At 42.7% G+C, this 21,609-nt stretch overlaps 3 protein-coding genes across 10 annotated transcripts in view; 1 reads left to right on the top strand and 2 right to left on the bottom strand.

The window, feature by feature from the left end:
* Positions 1-273: 273 nt before the first annotated feature.
* LOC133479475 (collagen triple helix repeat-containing protein 1-like) lies at positions 274-5,903 on the bottom strand. Of its 2 annotated transcripts, none has more exons than XM_061776545.1 (4): positions 5,715-5,903; positions 2,792-3,010; positions 1,828-2,044; positions 274-712 (listed from the first exon to the last, which is right to left on the bottom strand). In XM_061776545.1, the coding sequence occupies exons 1-4, from the start codon at positions 5,787-5,789 to the stop codon at positions 570-572; spliced, it is 654 nt and encodes a 217-aa protein (XP_061632529.1). In that variant the 5' UTR covers positions 5,790-5,903; the 3' UTR covers positions 274-569. The 2 variants fall into 2 exon arrangements, with proteins under 2 accessions (XP_061632529.1, XP_061632528.1); XM_061776544.1 differs by having other exon boundaries at positions 5,673-5,899.
* A 329-nt stretch (positions 5,904-6,232) lies between these two features.
* Positions 6,233-21,042, bottom strand: LOC133479470 (frizzled-6-like). Of its 3 annotated transcripts, none has more exons than XM_061776533.1 (8): positions 20,794-21,042; positions 19,301-19,711; positions 11,370-11,566; positions 10,725-11,304; positions 10,158-10,577; positions 8,632-8,780; positions 8,162-8,542; positions 6,233-7,453 (listed from the first exon to the last, which is right to left on the bottom strand). In XM_061776533.1, exons 2-8 carry the CDS (start codon positions 19,472-19,474, stop codon positions 7,297-7,299), a joined length of 2,058 nt encoding a protein of 685 aa, XP_061632517.1. In that variant the 5' UTR covers positions 19,475-19,711; positions 20,794-21,042; the 3' UTR covers positions 6,233-7,296. The 3 variants fall into 3 exon arrangements, with proteins under 3 accessions (XP_061632517.1, XP_061632516.1, XP_061632518.1); XM_061776532.1 differs by lacking the exon at positions 20,794-21,042 and adding an exon at positions 20,497-20,645; XM_061776534.1 differs by lacking the exon at positions 20,794-21,042 and having other exon boundaries at positions 10,725-11,320; positions 19,301-19,468.
* Positions 21,043-21,107: 65 nt separating this feature from the next.
* The window catches only part of klhl32 (kelch-like family member 32), a 52,331-nt gene continuing 51,829 nt past the window's right edge, over positions 21,108-21,609 (top strand). For 2 of the 5 annotated variants that reach the window (XR_009788959.1, XR_009788960.1), the window contains exon 1: positions 21,108-21,327. The gene's annotated coding sequence lies outside the window, so the exon portion shown is untranslated. The remainder of the gene's footprint in view (positions 21,328-21,609) is intronic. The other 3 variants (XM_061776535.1, XM_061776537.1, XM_061776536.1) reach the window with 2 other exon arrangements.

Below are 21,609 nucleotides of genomic sequence, written 5' to 3' on the forward strand. Positions count from 1 at the left end.
TTTGGTGATCTTAAACATTAAACTGGGGAAACTATGCAAAAATATAAGAATCTGACAAAGGGGCCAATACTTTTTGACAGCGCAGTATTTTATATAGTTAGTCTGCCTCAGTTGAAGTACTGGGTCCAAATTTCAGCTTGGGCTAGTATATCTTACTGAAATCCAAAATCAAGAGAGTTTTGTGAAACTATGCACAAATGTGTTTGCAAGTATGCAAATACAGTTTGACTGATTGCAAAACTATATTTGAGAGCATGCAAGGTCGCCTTTAGAAACCTTATAAAAGATTGCTTTATTAACAGTTGAAAAAAGCATATAAAAAAGTCAAACACGCACTTATTGGCATTGACTGCCGACAGCACCAGCGAGCAGAAAAATTACAGTACAATACAGTTTTTTTCCTGGTAAAGTGAATGGCCTGTCAAATAGAGAATTGTGTCAACAAAACATTAAAAAAAAAGTTCCCATCAGTGATGTTGTGAGGCCTCAGCAAACTGTACCTGCTCATTTGGGAAGACCAGATAACATACTGTTATACTACCAGGGCTGACCTCATTCCTCTTATGTAACTATTTGGGAAGCTCTTCGATGATAATCCTGGAAACTGAATTCCACCCTGTGGATGCATCACCGCGGGGATAGTCAGCGCAGGTCCCCACCCATACGGCCACGTCCACCAACCCTGCTTTGACACCCTCACACAGTCCTTCAACTGAGACACAAAAGAACACAAAGACAGGAAACATAAATTGTAGGGAACACCCAGAATGCATGGCCACAAAACTGTGGATGTTTTGTTTTGTTTTTCCCCCCACGCTGTGTTGTTTGAACGCGGCATGCTCCTCCATGTGTACATTCTTCAGGTGCCCGATCAAATTAGTTGTGTTGAAGCATTTAGATGATGTTCCCCACGACGTACTTCAGTTGTGCACAGACTGCAAATAACCTGTTTGTCTGAGACACCGCAAAATAGTCCCACAACCGATGACGTGTTTTTTCACCGACAAGATTGAAAAAACTTTATTGCCCGTCAGATAGTTACAGTACTACGCCGCAAGACACGTGACAAGGCTAAAAATAAACTAGCTTTTGGATTCATACCCGACGAAGACACGGAGTTAAATGTCTTGTGTGGAGCCGATCGATGACGTAATTGATCGGATCGGTGAATTAAGCCGATCAGCCGATGAGCATAAAATGCTAATTATCGGCCAATACCGATCAAACCGATCAGATCTGCGTAGTCTACTAGTCATTGCTGTTGAAGTCCAAGTCGGCTTGCAAGTCTTTTAACATATTGTCAAGTTGAGTCTAAGGTCATCAAATCCATGACTCGACTCACATGACTTAGACCACAACTCTTGATGCCTTGTTACATGTCAAGTCCACCAATGTTCTAAATGTCCATAATGTGTTATCAAATGTCTTTGCAATCATTACTTTCTAAGTCGATTGCTCTCCTTTTTTGTACGCCATTGATATCGATAAACTGACCATTTTTCAAAATTTCACCGAATATAGTTGGCTGCCTTGCTCTCTTCCTGCTTCACTGTGCCTACGCTGCCCATTTAGGAGTCCCATTCTGACATCATGGCCGTTACCAGCTATGAGCTCTCCGAGGATGATGTGGTTTTGAGATGAATGAATGAACGAATGTGTTTTGTTGCAATTTGTAAACATCACTATGTTGGAAGAAATCATTTAAGCACATGAGACATTACAATACCGTAGTTATAGTCTATGTAGCCTGGTTGTTGCGTCATTTTCTTTTTTTTTTTTTACTTTTTTTTTTCCTTTCATATTCAAATTTAACCTTTGTAATCATACCTGAAGATGTTCTGTGAATATTGATGGTTGAGTTGAGTTCTGGACTGCCTTGGTCCAGGTATATGATGGACTCTATGGGCAGTGGCGCTGTGCACTCTGCTCCATTGAAGGTGAAGTACCACCTTTGGCAACATGCGTTCTTGCACTTAAGTCTGAGGGAGCCACTGAAGAGGACTCTGAGGGCACTGTCTGAGCGCAGTTTGGTGAATGTACAGTCCTACAAAACAGAATGGCATGTTTGAGGTCACTATCTTGCTAGCTCGCTATCTGTCTCCTGTATGAGGTAGTCTTCCACTTTCTGTGTCTGTCTGTCTGCCTGTCGCTCTCTCGCTCTCTGCTCCTGTTGTCTTGTTCTTGTACGTGAATTGTGCACATTTAAAAAGCATCTGAAGTAGAGTCGTGCATATTTGGTGTGCTATAGCCAGGTTGTGGGTGGCAAAACAGGAGGGGAGGTAGTGGACAGAGTTCAGCATTCTGACAGCCTGATCGGACTGTACAATGTGGAACTATGTACAGTGCTTCTATGTATTTGTCTGATATTTAACAGCCACGCCCGGAATACATGTTGTCTTGTACATCATTCAACACAGACATCTATGCCTAACCATTATTAAAAAGCCTCACGTTCCATGAAGACATTTTAACGAAGCACACTCGATCAAATTAATAGCTTGAATATGACTAACAGCCAGACATGACGATTTAACTCATTTACAGAAACCGGGTGTTCCGGCTCTGGTTTGACTGAATAGCTGCTGAGACTGAGGATGCTCTAACTTCCCTTCTAGGATCTTCATCCAGTCATTTCAATGTGTGCAGTTCTCATGTTCTACCTGCAACATTTCCCAGCTAATAACTGGAAAAGAATGTCAGCGTATCAAGTGGTTTTAAGACATTTTCATACTAATGTATACACTAAAAGCATTTCACACATACATTTTGTCTTGCATGCAATTGTACTTACAGCTATTTTTCCCAGGTCGATCCCATAATTCAAGGAGTTCCAGGCACACTGCTTGTAGTTTGGCCTCCAGGGCTCCTCGAAGATCTCATTGATACATTCGCCCTTCTCACCTTTGAGTCCATCGCGTCCGGGGATGCCCGGTGTTCCCGGGATGCCGTTGGCCCCGGGGTTACCGTCTCTGCCGGGAGTTCCTGCTGGACCCTGCATGCAGCTGCCGTACTACAGGAACAAGCAAGTCGGGGTAAATGTGGACGTTGAGAATGAAATCGGTAGATTTCATTATGTAATGAATTCCTGCTTCCTGATAATTAATAATTGTTCATGCAAAGTAGTCACCTGAAATTAGCCAGCTGCTTTGTCATTAAGCAGCGAGAATATTTTAAATTCATGGAAACAAACAAACTACCACGATGCAAGGGGACCAACAACTATGAAGCAAGTGAATGAGATACAGTATTACCATGTTGTTAATGGGAACTGAAAGGTTGGTAATGATGTCTGTTCTTTGTCTGACCACGCATGTGTGTTTGATTCATGGTCCTGCTGTTTTATATAAACACATGCCACATCTTACTCAATCTGACTCAAATACATACACAGGCCTGCTAAAAACAGACATTGAAAATGAAAGCCCTGCATGGCTTTGTACAATTTCCCTTTGTCCTGAATATTGCAGAGTGTGCATCCATACAATACATGTACAGTACTGTATACAATTTTGGTCTTTTTAGCTGAAAGTTAAATGTTTACTGATATAGTCACAATATATGTATGATTTCCTTCCATAAGGAAAAGAAACACAAACTGACCTGTTGATATGGAACAGTTTTGGCCCCAGACCATATATCGATGCCTAAGGGACTTGGGCCATTAATGCATTTTTCTTCACAAGCAAATGTGGAACCATTAGGAGTACATGACCAAAAGACATTAAGTTAAAAAAAATAAAAATAATAGTAATAAGCAGAACATGAGAACAAAGAGCTTTTTCTCCACATTCAATGACATTTCTCAGTTTGAATCCCTCGGGTGGAGTCTGAAACTGTACTTCAGAAGATGAACATCTGAAAAAATGCCTTCAAGTAAATGGAATTGTGGTGTTCTAATGTCAGCTGGGGAAACAGATGGCCCGGGTTCTGGTTTAGCCATTAGGATTGATCTGCCGATGTGCCATCAGTTCTGAAAGAAACTAGGAAGCCTGTGGTCAGAAGCAGCAGACTATGTATTTGCTGGACGGTACACCTGAAATTTGGACCCACTATTTGACTAAGTATGAGGTGGGTAAAATATTTCAGTGGTTGTTTGATTTACAACAAAATTAAGAAGGCATCTTAGAGTTTTCTGAGCAGACTAATGAAAGGATCCACTGTCTACTTGGCTACACAGCTGACTTTTATACCAGCTTCCAGCTGAAAGTTTGGTGCTGCCTGAATGAATCATACTGAATATTCCGAACACACAGCCAGTTACTGTACATGAAACATAAAGGCTTTCATGCTTAAGCGGAAACACAGTGAAGGGAGGACTGCAGCTTTCCAAAGTGAATAGAATGCTTGGCTTCTCAGGATGATGCAAAAAAAAGGGATTTTATGATACCCATGGTTTTTTAACGAAAAGATCGTCGTCCTCAGATAGTTGAGTGCAGTTTGGGTTTCCAATGCCACATTTTATTATGGAACACCCACCTCTCCCATGGGTGTGACGCCGCTGACAACTACTACGACTATTGTACTACTAATAATTGGTTTTATATACAGCTTTTCTGTATATGCAAAGAAACTATTTACAACTAAAACAGTAACAAAATGTCTCTTTATAATGCGTCGTGAATAAAGATAATTCAGTTTCAGAAGCAAAATTGTTTTCCTGCACTTTCTGCTCTGTCCCAAGGTCTGATTTTTGAGATCACATTAATGGTTAATTGTGATCCTCAATTAAACACAGCTTAAACGATGTCAGTTTATTACGGATGGCTGCTGTTTTAGTTCGAATATGGAGATCTACTCAGGGCAGGGGTAGATCTATTCTAGTGGGATATGGGGCTGCGGGCCACCCCTAAATAATGAAAAATCCCAAACTATTTACCTGATCACCATTCACAGAAAACTGTGATGTAGCAGTTTCTCGAAATATATATAATTGCTTGATGGATTGGTTTTGGCATGTTAAAAAAAAAGTCGAAGAATGTCAAAGTGCTCATCCTTCATTTTTTCTGTATGCGGCCCTCAAAGGAAAAAGTTTGGACACCCTTGCTCCAGGCTTCTCAACATGAATGTAGCCTTCTAATGGGAACCTGAGTGAGGTCTGGAAAGTCTTAGCAAAATAAACAGTTTCACTTTCATTTGATGGATTCCCACGAGAGGACAGAGAATATGTGTGCATTCTATCCCACCAGTGGCCACCCACGACAGTAGTTACAAGTCGTGTTAATGCAAGGATTTAGCCAGACTGAGAGGTCATAGCAAATAAGATATATATATATAAAGAATGTCTTTGTATTTTTTCCTACTTATGACCTCAAAACATATTTAAACAAATACAATATAGACTAGATAGAGGCAGACCGTGTGCTTGCTGTTCGGCTTTATTCTTTCCACCAAACCTCGCTGGAATAATAATAGAGAACCCGCTGACACTATCTCCAAAACTGCAGCGCATAATTCTAGGGGCCAGAAACAATTCAGTGCGGAGATGTGGATATTTTTACCCTATGGGTTTTTATATGTATCAGCAAAATGATCTCAAACATAAACGTGCGCTTTAATGACTGGCAATAAATCAAATGTGTAAGACTCATCTGGGAAATAACAAGACTCGTCCACAAGGAAATGCCACATCGCTTTATTATGATGTGGCCAGAGTTCTTTGCAATCTGTCTTACCTTGTCAGCGTCAGGATCCTTTCGGTATCCTCTACTTCTCACCTTTTCCACGCCATACACGGGTAACGTCAAGCAGACGAGCAGCAGCAAAAGTCGCCGAGCTGGAAGAGACATCATACGCTGCAACTGGGCGCTCTTAACTGGGAACCTTAGAAGCGTCAATGCGCCTCCAACCTTTCACTTTTTCAGTCCAGGGGAGGGCAGGACCAGCGGGAAGGAGCCAGTCAACGCGCAAGAATGAAAACCGTTCCAAAGCAAACAGCCCAACAACATTCATGCTGTTCATGTCAGCACGACACTGATAAATGTAAGTACATGTAGTGTATATCAAATGTTGCGTCATCATTGTTCAAAATTAACCTCCGTTTATTTGAACCTCGAAAACCAAAATACCTGTACATGCAAACAAAAACGTGGCCAGTTTAAAAAGTTGACCTGATTAAGCAAAACCAATGTGATATTTGGATTAATCACATCAGTCGTCCTCCATCAGCTAAAAGAAAAGAAAATGAGATAAAATAAACCAGCGTTAGTGAATATAAGACAAAAGGGCATGTCTATGCATGCAGTACAATCTTTTATTCTCTCCTTTTTTATATAAAAAAAATTGATATACAGTAATAAAAATGAGAAACGCTACATTTAAAACACAAAAGCAGCAGCAAGACAAAAAGCTATAGGCCACTGTCAGCATCCCTAACAGACTGTTCCACAAGGGTTCCCTTTTAGACGAGATGACCCTGACACCTAAAGAGCAAGGATATTAAAATATATATATATATATATATATAGCTAGATACACACATTCCTTGCACAGCAAATTTGAAAATAAATCAAAATATAGAAGTACTTTTAAAGTGTCATCGTTTAGAAAACAAAATTAGCAAATGATAATTTTTCAATTCCATTTTAAAAAAAGTAGCTTCTGGATGCAAAGTTTTGTCTCCACATACTGATTTTATGACAGTGATGCCAACGCTGAGATCACTGAACCACACATGTAAAACATCTGGGTTTACGTTTAAAAAGAGATCCTTCTCAAATTAAAGACACATTTAAAAAAACATTCACAGGACCAACCAACAGCATAAGAGCCACACAACAGAAACCGGCAGGAAAAAAATACATTAAGAAAACTACAAACTAAACAAATTGAGCTAGCCTTCTTCTATCATGTCTTTTTAAAGTAGTAAAAACTGTATGATACTTGGTTGATGAGAGAGACAAAGACCCTCATTAAAGGAATGGACAACAACAACAAAAACAGTGACACATTCCTCACGTTAAAGGTTTGGAAACAACATGACCTCACTTTAAAATGCCCAGTGTAGTGAGTAATGCAGTGAATGGAAAAAAATAGACATTCACATTAAAAGTTCCATTGCGCTTGTCATATAAGAGAAGACGACTTCAGGTTTCAAGTCAGTCCACAAGTAATATACTAGTTGGCATAGAGCTGTATAGATTAAAATGGCTAAATGATTACATCTCTCACATTCTGTCTGCATGCAGATACAAAAATATTACACCGTAGTTGTGGACATGAAATAACTAACAACTAAATGATACAATCAGGGTCGAGTGAACCCAAGAGCCTGCTGTCAGTAGTTTGTCGACCTGTGTCTCAGCACTTGCTGTCCGTTGTGTCCTTTCTCTCCTCAGACACCTTGGGGTCCTGCTGGTGGGTGGAGTCTTCGACGCTCTGAGATGGGCTTAAAGCTGAATGCTGCTGTGCGATTGGAACTGGTCTGACCTCTGACTGCTCACTCTTCGGTGTCACCCTGGGACACACCCAAAAAATGTAATAAATAAATAAAACAAAAAGCCCCTGGACGTGTAAGATTTCTTTATGTATAACAGGCAACAATAGAGAGTAACATGGTGGCTTTAATGCAGTGGCGTGTAAAGCTCCGCTGATGCTGGTGGCGCACTGGTGAAGTGTATGCCCTCGAAACAAATACGTTCGCCAATTGTCTACGCAACTTTTATGGCGCTGAAACCAACCCTCAAGGTAGAGATTGGGGGTATTTGGATGCTGCTGACCCCCTCCCTTGCACACCGCTACTACAATATCCTGCGTACAGTTTAAGTCGGACAATTTGTAATCACAATAACTGTTTTATTGTGGTTAACGTCTTACGTGACACTTGTGTGATAAATACGTGTGTGAGAGGTGGATCTGCAATCTCATATGCCTTTATCTTTAAAGTTAGGGTTTCATTGTTTTACATCATAAGAGCTACAGTAGTTAGTTAACTTATTTTCACATTTATAAGGTTAAAATGTGACTTCAAATTGTGTCTGTACCACGAATAAAGGTCTCAGGATGGCAATGGTTTGGACACGGAATGGATTCATTCAATTTTCACGGATTGTGTGAACCCAGAAGAAATAGTCTTTCAACAATTAACTTCTGTTACAATTGTGCCTTCAAAATAAATGCACTCATTGGAGGATAAATGTGAAAAAAAAAAAATTAAAATACTTGCCTTGCATCCAGTACTCTGCTGTGTAAACTCCCCGACTGGCAGCTAACTTTACTGGAACTACCCTCTTTACTGCGTCTCTCTCTCCCTTCTCGGTCTCTCTCCCTGTCTTCACGCCTAGAGCTTCGGCTAGAATTGCCCTTGTCCAGCTGCTCCATCACAGAGCCCTGGGTGTGGAGCTCATGATTTCCCAGAGGTGAGGTTCCGGCACCAATGGAGGCATTGGTTGGTGTCGCGCCAGTGCTTGTGCCCATAGACTTTGAGATGACCTTGAGCTTGTGTGAGGTTGACTTGTAGTGCTTCTTCTTGTGCTGGACACGGCTGTTATGCTTGAGGAAGAACTCGCAGGACTCCTGGAGCACCCTGCGGCTCTCACTGATGGGACTGTGGATCACGAAGCGTAGAGAAGTGAGGAAAATAAACTAAAAATGTCCATCAATGCCAAACTGAAAAGGTAACCAAAATGTCCTTACTCTCTGTTGCGGGTCCTGTTGAAGAAGTAGGCCCACTCAGAGCATGTCTTTTTGCTGCTGACCCAGAACACTGCAGATATTCCTACAACCAGGGTCATCAAGTACTTTACCAGGAACAGAGAGAGGTCAGGACGCTCATGGTTGGTTGCCTGAGATGGGGGAGGGGAAAAAAAAAATGGTATTCAACGAGCATGTGAACACTTAACATTTATACAGTGAAGTGTCAGGTCATGGCACTTGGCTAAAACTTAGTTTCCATCCAAACATTTCTTAGAAAGAGTGGTCAGCACATCCGGCTCACAGTTCTGAGGTTGGGGGTTTGAATCCGGGCTCCGGCATTCCTGTGTGGAGTTTGCATGTTCGCCCCGTGCTTGTGTGGTGTTCTCCGGGTACTCTGGCTTTCTCCCATCCATCCATCCATCCATTTTCTGTACCGCTTATCATTAGGATTGCGGGCGTGCTGGAGCCTATCCCAGCTAACTGCGGGCAGGAGGTGGGGTACACCATAAACTGGTTGTCAGTCAGTCGCAGGGCACATGTAAACAAACAACCATCCGCACTCACATTCACACCTATGAGCAATTTAGAGTCTTCAATTAACCTACCACACGTTTTGGGGATGTGGGAAGAAACTGTATTACCCGGAGAAAACCCACACAGGCACGGGGAGAACATGCAAACTCTGCATAGGCGAGGGTGGGATTTGAACCCCGGTCCTCAGAACTGTGAGGCAGATGTGCTAACCAGTCGTCCACCGTGCCGCCTGGCTTTCTCCCACATTCCAAAAACATGCTTCTTAGGTTAACTGAAGACTGTCTTGTCCTTGTATGAATGGCTGTTTGTTCAGGGTGTACATCTCGCCGAAAGTCAGCTGGTAGCCAGCCCACCTGTGACCCTAGTGAGGCTAAGCAGTGAAACAAAATATTCTACAGTTAAATCAAGAGGATCCCTTCAAAAGCAGCAAGAAGAATTGCTATTGAGTTGGGCTCGCCACATTCCTATCAAGCAGCTCAGTTCAGATCTATTTCTTCAATTTTAATATTGGTTCAACTTTCCATAATATATATATATATACACACACTGCATATATTATTGTAAACGAGTACCAATAAAAGTTTGTGGAATTACAGTACAGTCAAATGCGTTGTGCATGTGCATGATTTTAGCTCAGCTGAGTACGGCATGCACAGCAAACAAAATATTGATCGCATGCCTTCAGTCAGCTAAATGGTGTGACACCATACCAGCAGGACAGTATATATAATACACCAGTGTTTTCAGCAAAGAACAGGAACACATAGCCTTCACAACCTTTGGCAAAGGAAACAAACTCAATCTCATTTATTTTCTTGCCTTCCTTTTTTTTTTTTTTTTTTTTTTAAAAGTGGCTTCCTGAAGTGAGGCAATGACCCTTTGAAGCAAAGATCTTTGTTGATTAGTCAAATTGACTCCAGCTTTTCTTCACTCCAAGAAATTTAGAAAAAGTAAAAAGAGCAGAATGCACCTCCAAAGAGTGCTACACTTACCTTGTATGAGCAAGGAATGCTGTATTCTTGGCAGCGGTCGTTGATCCATGTGTTCTCCCAGGTGCTGCGTTGATTCTGTTCATAGGTGTAGCATGCTAACAGGGTGACCAGTGGGACCAGATAGAGGCAGCTGAACACACCAATGCGGATCATGAACTTCTTCAGTTTCTCCTGGTTGCGCTCGTCGTGCTGGATAACCTGCCGCACGTGGTTAAGAGAAATGATGCCCGCGAGAATGAGGAAGAGCCCGACTATGACGCCCACACACAGGGGAGCGATAACAAAGTAGCGCAGGGCCTCCAGATCGTACAGTCCCACGAAGCAAACCCCGCTAATGTTGTCCCCTTCAACCTTGTCCAGAGCTAGCAGCATGACAGTTAGCGCTCCAGGGATTCCCCATGCAACAGAGTGGAACCACACCTAAAAAACAGAGCACACAGGAGACCTTTGAACAGCATGCAGCATTACCCTTGAAGCATATTAAAGCCTCTAATTAATTTAAGTTTTGTCAGAACAGGGCCAAATCTTTTCATCCGTTCGCTTTTAGACATAATCTTTTAATCTTACCGCTTTCTTCTCTATGGCTTCACAGCTCCATTTGGGTCCAGCTGCCAGAAACCAGGTGATGGTGAGTATGACCCACCAGATGATTCCAGCGATTGAGAAGAAGTAGAGAAGCATAAAAAGCAGAGTGCAGCCTTTGCTCTGCGAGCCCAAGACGACTGTGTCCACACTAGTAGGATGGACTGCCTTGCTACAGGCTGCACTGTTGCCCAACAGGAAGCCAATAAAATATATGAGTGAAACAAAACTGTAGCAAACTGCATAGAAGATTATAGGTCGCTCAGGGTAGCGAAAGCGTTTGACATCGATGAGGAAAGTAAGGAAGGTAAAGAGCGTGGCACCCAAGCAGATGACGGAGCATACGCCAATAAAGCTCTTGGCAAATTCAATGTCGTGGGGTTTAAAATACATATTGGAACAAGGTGGAGCACAGTCCGGAGCTCCCAGGAATGATGCACCGTGGCCAGGTTTGGCTTTCAACTGCAGTGGGCACCAAAAGCCCAAGTCCCTCTTGGCAGATGTGGAGGTCATTGGGGTGGTTGCAGGAAGCTTGGAATCATCTCGAAGGTCACATGAGTCAAGTCTAGAACAGAATAAATCTTTAAATGGACTGATATTACAAGATTCCTTTGGATGTGTATTCCTTACTTGTCACACTGTAGCTCAGGAGGCCAGAGGATGCCAAAAATCCGAATGTTCTCCTGACAATCTGACATAACAGCCTCACATTCCTCTTGGCAAGGCTGGAGCACTGTGTTCTCCTCAGTGCAGGCTGGGAAAAAGGCCTGGCACAGGAAGTGGTGGACATTTGGGGAACAATGAAGACTTGCCAAGGGCATGAATGGCTGTAATGACAATGAAACAATGTTCAGAAAAACTGCTGCAGTAAATTGTTCAGACCAAAATAAAAAATGTGTTTTGTCACAAATTTGGTCTCTACTCACTTAGTTCACACTGGCTTCTTTACCCTTGGATCAAAGGTTTCCCAGTAAAAAGCATAGTGGCACGCACACATACATTATCAATAAGTCCGGTCAGCAAACAGCTTCTTCATTCAGTCATTTAAGTGAATAAAGCAAATAATGTTTCTGTAGGGCCCAAGGTATGTGTTGCTGGTTTTTGGGCAGTTCAAAATTGAACTGTGTGTGTGGACTCCCATATATTATAATTATTCTTATTTTACCCCTCCTTGAGCCATCACCTTATCGTGGTGGAGGAGTTTGTGTCCCCCAATTATCCTAGGAGCTAAGTTGTCTGGGGCTTCACGCCCCTGGTAGGGTCACCCATGGCAAACAGGTCAGAGGAGAGGGACTAGAAGTAGCATGGCTCCAAAAAACCCGTCAGAAGAAGTTTCAACTCACACCTCTGGCAGAACTTCACCCACGTCTCGGGGGAGGTTCGGGACATTGAGTCCGAGTGGACCATGTTCCGCGCCTCCATAGAGGCGGCCGACCGGAGCTGGGGCCGTAAGGTAGTCGGTGCCTGTCGTGGTGGCAATCCTTGAACCCATTGGTGGACACCAACGGTGAGGGATGCCATCAAGATGAAGAAGGAGTCCTACTGGGCCTTTTAGGCATGTGGCACTCCGGATGCCTGGAAATGGGAGGAGTTCGGTGAGGCCATGGAGAACAACTTCCGGACGGCTTGAAGGGAATTCTGGTCCACCATCTGGCGTCTCAGGAGGGTGAAACAGTGTACCATCAACACTGTGTATAGTGATGACGGGGCACTGCTGAGTTGTTGTGAGTTGGTGGGGAGAATACTGAGAATACTTCAAAGACCTCCTCAATTCCACCGACATGCCTACCCATGAGGAAGCTGAGTCTGGGGTCTCTGAGGCGGGCTCTCCTATCTCTGGGGTTGAGATGACAGCGGTGGTTAAAAAGGTCCTCGGGTACAGGGCCCCAGGAGTAGATGAGATTCACCCAGAGTTCCTTAAGGCTCTGGATGTTGTGGGGCTATCCTGGTTGATACGCCTCTGCAACATCGGGTGGACATCGGGGACAGTGCCTCTGGACTGGCAGACTGGGGTGGTGGTCCCCCCTTTTTAGGGTATGTTCCAACTACAGGGGGTCACACTCCTCAGCCTCCCTAGTAAGGTCTATTCAGGGGTGCTGGACAGAAGGGTCCGTCAGGAAGTTGAATCTCAGATTCAGGAGGAGCAGTGTGGTTTTCGTCCTGGCTGTGGAACAGTGGACCAGCTCTACACCCTCGGCAGGGTCCTCAAGGGTGCACGGGAGTTTGCCCAACCAGTCTACGTGCGTTTTGTGGACATGGAGAAGGCGTTCGACTGTGTCCTTCGGGGAATTCTGTGGGGGGTGCTTCGGGAGTATCAGGTACCGAACCCCCAGATATGGGGTGTTCGGGCCCTGTACGACCAGTGTCACAGTTTGGTCAGCATTGCTGCCAGTAAGTTGTACTCCTTTCCAGTGAGGGTTGGACTCCGCCAAGACTGCCCTTTGTCACGTATTCTGTTCATAACTTTTATGGACAGAATTTCTAGGCCCAGCCGAGACATAGAGGGGTCCAGTTTGGTGACCTTAGTATTCTCTGCTTCTTGCAGATGATGTGGTTCTGTTGACTTCATCAAGCCGTGATCTCCAACTCTCACTGGAGCGGTTTGCAGCAGAGTGTGGAGTTCAATTATCTTGGGGTCTTGTTCACAAGTGAGGGAAGAATGGAACGGGAGATCGAAAGGCGGATCGGTGCAGTGTCTGCAGTGATGCAGACTTCGTATCGATCTGCTGTGGTGAAGAAGGAGCTAAGCCAACAGGCGAAGCTCTCAATTTACCGGTCAATCTACATTCCTACCCTCACCTATGGTCACGAGATGTGGGTTGTGACCGAAAGAACAAGATCCCGGATACAAGCGGCCGAAATGAGTTTTCTCCGCAGGGTGTCCTGGCTCTCCCTTAGAGATGGGGTGAGAAGCTCAGTCATCCAGGAGAGGAGGGCCTCAGAGTCGAGCCGCTGCTCCTCCGCATTGAGAGGAGCCAGATGAGATGGCTCGGGCATCTGATTAGGATGCCTCCTGGACGCCTCCCTGGTGAGGTGTTCCGGGCACATCCCACCGGGAGGAGACCCTGGGGACGACCCAGAGCTAGAAGAAGTGGCTGGGGAGAGGGAAGTCTGGGCTTCTCTCCTAAAGCTACTGCCCCCACGACCCGACCTCAGGTAAGCGGAAGAAAATGGATGGATGGATATTTTTATTTTGACGTTCATGCTTAGATAAAAAAGATTTTTTAAAGGCAGTTACTCATCACTATTGAGCAGTTTTTTTTCCACTGAGTACTTTCTTACTCGTAAATATTTGGTGGACTACTTTTTACTTTTACTTGAGTTATATCATTCTAAAGTAACAGTACTCGTACGTGAGTCCAATGTTTGGCTACTCTACCCACCTCTGGTTATCACTATCCTACTCCCTGCCCTGGTGCGTAATTCTAAAAATGCTCCATTATGCTGTGATGTATTAACTAGGGATATGGTCCCCGATTTTGCTTTATTGACATTTCCGCTCTGTTAAAAAAAAAAAAAAAACTCAGAAATTGCACACATTTTTTGACAGAATTGTAACGTTTAGTTTTCTGAAAATGTGCATACTGTCAAAATGAAGAGCTCTTCCTATAAATAAATTACTTTGAAAAGAAGGCCTCCAAGCAATCCAGCCCCTTGTCAGTGCAAGGCGTTAGCCTGTGTATGGAGTTTCAAATCACATGTAAGCAAGCAGACTTTTGTTAGATGAAATTATATACTTTGTTTGAACAATTAGTGTTTAAACACAAAAGACAAAATAATTCTCTTATGTGTCAGTTTTACAGTAAACTGAGTGACAGCTTTGAAGCAAGCATGCTCTGCCTCTTATTTAGAGACCTGTGCAAGTGAGAAGTGAGAACACGCACCAAGGAATAGTAGATTGTGGTTTAATAAGTTTAGGTGTATTTTAATAAGAAATGCATTTAAGTCATGCAGGAGGGGTAAAACAACAAAATTACATAATCTACCATAACAATCAAGGGTTTATAGCATAAAATGAGGTTGGGGACATAGCTCCATATTTACTATTAGTATTAGTATTTACTAAGATTAAGCTGTTGTTCTCAACAGCACCTCACAAGGGGGTAACTTACTGTTTGGGATCTATATTTTTCTGTTACTGTATAGGTGGCAGGAAATGTGTTTACAGACTGTATGGCCAAGATGTTCTTGGCTAGCACAGTGCTTGTAATGTAGTTGACATCATGCACAGCACATCAACAGCTATACTGTTTTATGATAACAAATGGAATATTTAGAATAATTGGGAAATCATAAACCATTTACCCTAAACCATTGCCAGTCCACTAATAACATTTGTAAGACATCAACACAGACTGCTATTCAATATATATATATTTATTCTTTGCTGAAATCCAGTCTGGCAGTCCACATCTCTGGGGCCTGTGGGCCCTTCTCACAGTAAATGTCCTTGTTTCGCCCTAATGGAGCTTGAGGAATCCCCGTCAGTGAGCTCCTCTTGCAAAGTTAAGTACAAACTGTCCTTATGGGGTCAGCAGTTGGATTTTCTATTCTATTCTATTTTCTATTCACTCTTCGAATTTGAGGAGTCTCAAATGATCCCTCTTTGTTACAGTATGTCACTGGCTGATTTAATCCCCTTTGTATTCTGATACTTCTCATTTTCAAATACAGGTGAATGCTGGTGGAATTTTGGGCCGTGGGCTAAACGAGGGAAGCTCTACTCTCGAAAATCCTTTGTGGTAGGCTGAGCTGGGCTCAGGCTGAATCTGACGCCAGGTTGATTACACGTCCGGACTTTGATACGACACTGCATACTTTCTTAGAAGAGGTATGACTGTGTACAGGAGATGAAGCCAGTGAGTGATGAAGAGAGAGTGAGTGTATTCATTGTGGTATGCAGCACAGGCTTTGTGTGACTCTGGGCGTGTCCATCCCCTTCCTAAACATATCAAAAGGCTCCACACAACAAAGTCGATGATGAGTTGCCTATGGCTGAGCCTGATGTGAAATCAGAAGCCTTTACCTTTGCCAGATGACACACAAAAGATTCCCTCAGCATGTAACTGTTCATGTTTGCCACTCTAACGTGTGCAACCCAAACCTATAGCCTTTGGGAAGGTGACATGATGTAACTAATGGAGAAAATAAGTTCTACCAAGAGACAAGGCAACATATCACATCAGTAGCACTCATACTGTAAAATGCAATGCACGTTCTAATTTCAGAGAAATTGAACAGGAGTGCATAAATGTACACAGATATACATATTATACACGCACGCAGACACAGACACACACATATATACATATACACACAGAGCGGCTGAAATAAGTATTTAACGTCACCATTTTTCTGGCTAAATATACTTCCAAAGGTGCTATTGACCTGAAGATTTCACCAGATGTTGGGAACAACCCAAGTAATGCATACATATTGTACAAATAAAGTAGAATAAATAAAATCAGAAATTAAGTTGTGTAAAAATGTGAAATGACACAGTGAAAAAGTATTGAACACATGAAGGGAGGTGCAAAAAGGCATGGAAAGCCAAGACAACACGTAAAAATCTATCAATAATCAAACAGCAATCCAGCCCCTTGTCAGTGTAAATGAGTATCAGCTGGTTCAGTCCTAAGTGATGGTCTACAAAAAGGTCTGATTGCCAAGGTGTGAGTCAAGACACATCTCATGACGGGTAAGAGCAGAGAGCTTTCTCAAGACCATCGCAAACCAATTGTTGCAAAACATAACGATGGTATTAGTTACAGGAGCATATCTAAGTTTCTGAATGTTCCAGTCAGCATGGTTGGGGCCATAATGCATAAGTGGAAAACCAATCATATCACCATAAATTTGCCTCGATCAGGTGCTCCTCGCAAGATTTCTGACAGAGGATTGCAAAGAATAATCAGAAGAGTTGTCCAAGAGCCACGGACCATCTGTGGAGACCTTAAAAAAGACCTGTAATGTGCAGGTACTGTTGTCACTAAGACAGTGAGTAATGTACTCCACTGCCAAGGCCTGTATGTATGCTCACCATGCAAGACCCCTTTGCTGGGGGGAAGAGAGAGAAAAAAAAAAAAAAAACTTGTCAAAGCTCGTTTAAAGTTTGCTGAACAACATTTGGACAAGCGAGTTAAATACTGGGAGAATATAGTCTGATCGGATGAGCGCAAAATTGAACTGTTTGGATGCCATAATGTACATCAAGTTTGGAAGAGAACTGGCACTGCACGTCACCCTACATCAACATAAAATGCATTGCCTACGTCTGATTGAAGAGATCTCTCTGCTCTTTTGTTGTACTGCACAATTTGAGCTGAGGTGGGTGCCAAAGGTTACATGCTATAGCTTTAAATGACAAGTGGAAACAATTTTTGGACACATTGTTCAGTCCCAACGGTCCGTTTTATCCAATATCCGTTATACCGGGATCCGTTTTATCGAGTTTCCACTGTATATATATTAGGGCTATCAATCGATTATTTTTTATAATCAGATTAATCACACTTTCGAATTTTGATGTATTACGATTAGTCACAGGCGTCAAATATAGCACACACAATACCACATTTTGCTTTGAGATGGTATTTTAAACTTGTGCTTCGATGAAAGCAATTCAGCATTGCACTATATGCAAATTACCTTTGTGTGTTTTACCTTACGTGTGTTTGATTATACTGATTGGACTTGATTAGGAAACCCACACACCTGTCTATACAAGACCTTACAGCTCACAGTGCATGTCAGAGCAAATGAGAATAATTAGCTCAAAGGAACTGCCTGAAGAGCTCAGAGAGCATTGTGGCAAGGCACAGATCTGGTCAAGGTTACAAAAAAAATCTCTGCTGCACTTAAGGTTCCTAAGAGAACAGTGGCCTCCATAATCCTTAAATGGAAGACGTTTGGGACGACCAGAACCCTTCCTTGAGCTGGCCGTCCGGCCAAACTGAGCAATCGGGGGAGAAGAGCCTTGGTGAGCGAGGCAAAGAAGAACCCAAAGATCACTGTGGCTGAGCTCCAGAGATGCAGTCGGGAGATGGGAGAAAGTTCTAGAAAGTCAACCATCACTGCAGCCCTCCACCAGTCGGGGCTTTTTTTTTTTTCAGTGGCCTGATGAAAGCATCTCCTCAGTGCAAGACACATGAAAGCCCGTATAGAGTTTGCTAAAAAATACCCGAAGGACTCCAAGATTGCGAGAAATAAGATTCTCTGGTCTGATGAGAAAGACTGAAGAGTACAATATGGCAAAATAAACAAATTTTCTTCACACAGAAAAACATTTTCAACAACACTGCTCAAGTACACGATGTACAAACCCCCAATTCCAATGAAGTTGGGACGTTGTGTTAAACATAAAAACAGAATACAATGATTTGCAAATCATGTTCAACCTATATTTAATTGAATACACTACAAAGACAAGATATTTAGTGTTCAAATTGCTAAACTTTGTTTTTAGCAAATAATCATTAACTTACAATTTAATGGCTGCAACACGTTCCAAAAAAGCTGAGACAGGGTAATGTTTACCACTGTGTTACATCACCTTTTCTTTTAACAACATTCAATAAACGTTTGGGAACTGAGGACACCAATTGTTGAAGCTTTGTAGGTGGAATTCTTTCCCATTCTTGCTTGATGTACAGCTTCAATAGAGGATCTCTGCTCCAGAGGCGGGTAGAGTACCCCAATATTGTACTCAAGTAAGATTACTGTTACTTGACAATAATGGTAATAGTCAAGTAATAGTCCTAAAAAAAAAATACTTAAGAGTAAAAAGTGCACAGTGAAATAATTACTGAAGTACTGGGTAAATAGCACAAAAAAATAAAAATAAAAACAAACAACAACATTTGCAATTTACTGCACGGTGTTTTCTCAAGTTATAAGTGAGCTGAAATATCCACATTTAGGCAAACAGTGCCAGACAAATACTACAATACATGAAAGCTGTTGTTTTTGTTCGTCTAATGTAAAACAAGAGTAGCGCGCCATTGCCTTCACAGTAATAAAGACTTTCCCAAAATTGGCGCCACGTAGGCACGACAATCAGCCAGGCTGGCTTTTCTAGTGTTAATACCTATGCCCGGGAAGCACAATAGAAGACGACGTGTGAGTTCATGTGAGTTTCTTGTGTCGTTTGATTGGTGAACTAGACTTAAACGTCACTAGCGCTTAAATTAGAACAGCGCCCAATGCGGAAGTCGAAGATTTAGTCTAGCGCACGAAATAGTTGATAAGTAAGCAATAATTGATAAATAAAAATAGCGAGCGGCATTTAGATCATTGTAACGGAGTAAAAGCACCGTTACTTCTGAGCAGCAGAAGTGTTTTTTTCTGGTCTCGTCAACTCCTGTGACTTATTCTGCGACGGCGAACCCCCCGCAGAAAGGCGACTGATTTGCATGTATGCTATGTGTAACAGTTATTAATGTTTAAAAAAAAATTGCATGAGGCCCATAGGTGATGCAATTCACCTTTGCTTGACACCATTTTTCACTCATTAAATTAAGAGAGTGTCAGAATGTTTGGTTGTTTTGACGAAAAAGACTCACCTCCATTTTATAGGCTGCAACATCCTGATCGTAGTGCTCCATGATGTTGGGAAAGAAAGTCATGTTGTAGGACAGCCCCATACACCGATGAACCTCGATTGGCTCGCAGGTGAAGAGGCTGTGAGCACTGCCGCGTTGCAGACAAAGTAGACCCAACCACACAAGCATCGTCATTGTGAGGACAAACTAGAAATTTCAGGATATTTGTTTTCCCGTTGTGAATAACTTGTTTCTTTTCGGGTCAATTTGAGGATATTCATTCAATTAGCCCAAATATTGAATTCCCCTGGCTCTCACTGTTCCACCTATCTTGGTGTCATCTCAGTGGAGGCAATGGCAGTAGGAGAGGGTGCATCTTCTCCATCAGCCCGCTGCATGTGTTTTTACATTCATGAGAGGTATCCAACAGGACTGAAATTAGAAGAAAATAGTGCAGGGGTTACACATCCAGCAGTATGCATTGTTGTTGTAGTTAATCAAAGTCATGCAAGCACACAACTTCAGGGCAGACGCATGTAGAAGGACTGTTATCTCACCAATCATACCCAATAACCTCATTGTGCTACCACCAATAAGATTAAACTTAACACCTCTTTTCTCTATCTGCAACACAAAGATCCTGCTTTGACAGATTAGATAGAATAGCACAATCATGTATGTTTCTACGTACACCATTTGCAATTACGGTGGGAATTCATCCATCGTGATTCAGTCGAATAAGTCGCAGCTTGTTTGGACACATCGAACATGAACATTTCGGAATGAATGCACAACCATACTTGCAATGTTAACCTGGAAACCTGAATGGTTGAGAATACTACTCTCGTAAGTTTATGCAATGTACACGCTACTCGTTAATTATTGTGACAAAGGTAATTTGACTGATCGGTTGATGTATTAATTACTACCATGTCTGCATCGTAAGAGTGTAGACTCTTTGATGTATTGATCCTTTTAGTACAGTGCAATATATTTACAAAGGTGGTCGAATGAAGGATATTTATATCAAGAAAATATTTAAAACGCAGTTTCAAAATACGGTCTCCCGGAAATTCCGTCAATAAAGCACCAACTTGATGGGAGTGTGCAGTAAACATCGCTGCCTCGATTGCTAACTATGGAAAGGGCTCCCAAAACAACTTGGGTAGGCACAGAAAAGTTTACAAAAGTCAAAAGGGAGGCATAAACAAACTTACCAACTGATATGAACCGAGTTTGTGCTGAAGCTGACTACATGTATAGCATTTGGAGAAAATTCCGAGTGAAATTCGATAGCGTGTTTCCTGAAAAGATTGAATGCCACTCCCACTGCTTTGTGCAATCTCGTGTTGCCTTTGGATACATGGGAAAGTTGTGCTTTCCAACATTACAATATTATACGTTCATGTTAAAAATACCATGGTTTAGCGTTTAAAAAGCACTTAAAAAGGGAAAACACGTGGAAGTTTCCGTTGGAGGGCAAACGTCCACAGTACAACTTTTTATCCACTCACAACATTGTGTCCTGGACCATTAGCGATGACCGTGAATACAACATGTTGACTGATGTGGATTCGTCGATCCGCTGCGGAAAGATACGACAACGGGTTGTCACGAATGCAATTTTGGGTTTCCATGAACTTTTTGTCACAGGAACAAATGTAGCAGAAAACAAAAGGTTCCTGGTCATTTTGTTTTGTCAGGTGAAGCAGGGCATCTGAAATTTCGACAGATCAGTGATCCTTTTCGAAACCCCACGAGGACCCCTGTCGTCCAGAGTGCAGACGCTGCAATACCCTTATTCCCCACTTGGAGACGCTAGGTCCACATTCACGTGACCACCGGGGAGGCGGGGTTTTGTTGAAACATTTGAGGTGCTACACCGCCGCCAACACAGATCAAGTGTTGTTGACAGACGCGTATTTCCCCCCCACCGTCGTCGTGCTTCCTTCTTGATGGTGCAGAGGAGCTTCTATAGCGGCGGGCTCGGATAATCTCATTTGTAAATCAAAGAGGAGTCGGACGACGCCAGGACACTGACATATGAGGTGCGTGAGCTGTTTAGCGCACGTCAGGCTGACAGCCATGCATTCCTGTTGTGCGAGTGTCTACAATGTATATCGTGTATGATGGGAGTAAGAGGCTTTACTCCGTGGAGCAAGGCGCTGGCCTGTTGCTAGGAAACCCCTTGACAGCTGCAAGCTTTTGGAAAGTGATAGTCAGTGCAACAGTGGTGTCTACTAACTGCCAACTCAAACCTTCGCCATCATTGATCATTTCATGTTGTTTTCTAGTCTAAATCCGTATTGTGTATGGTCTGTGACATTTAG

This window comes from Phyllopteryx taeniolatus, chromosome 6 (assembly GCF_024500385.1).
Source record: "Phyllopteryx taeniolatus isolate TA_2022b chromosome 6, UOR_Ptae_1.2, whole genome shotgun sequence".
Lineage (NCBI taxonomy): Eukaryota > Metazoa > Chordata > Actinopteri > Syngnathiformes > Syngnathidae > Phyllopteryx > Phyllopteryx taeniolatus.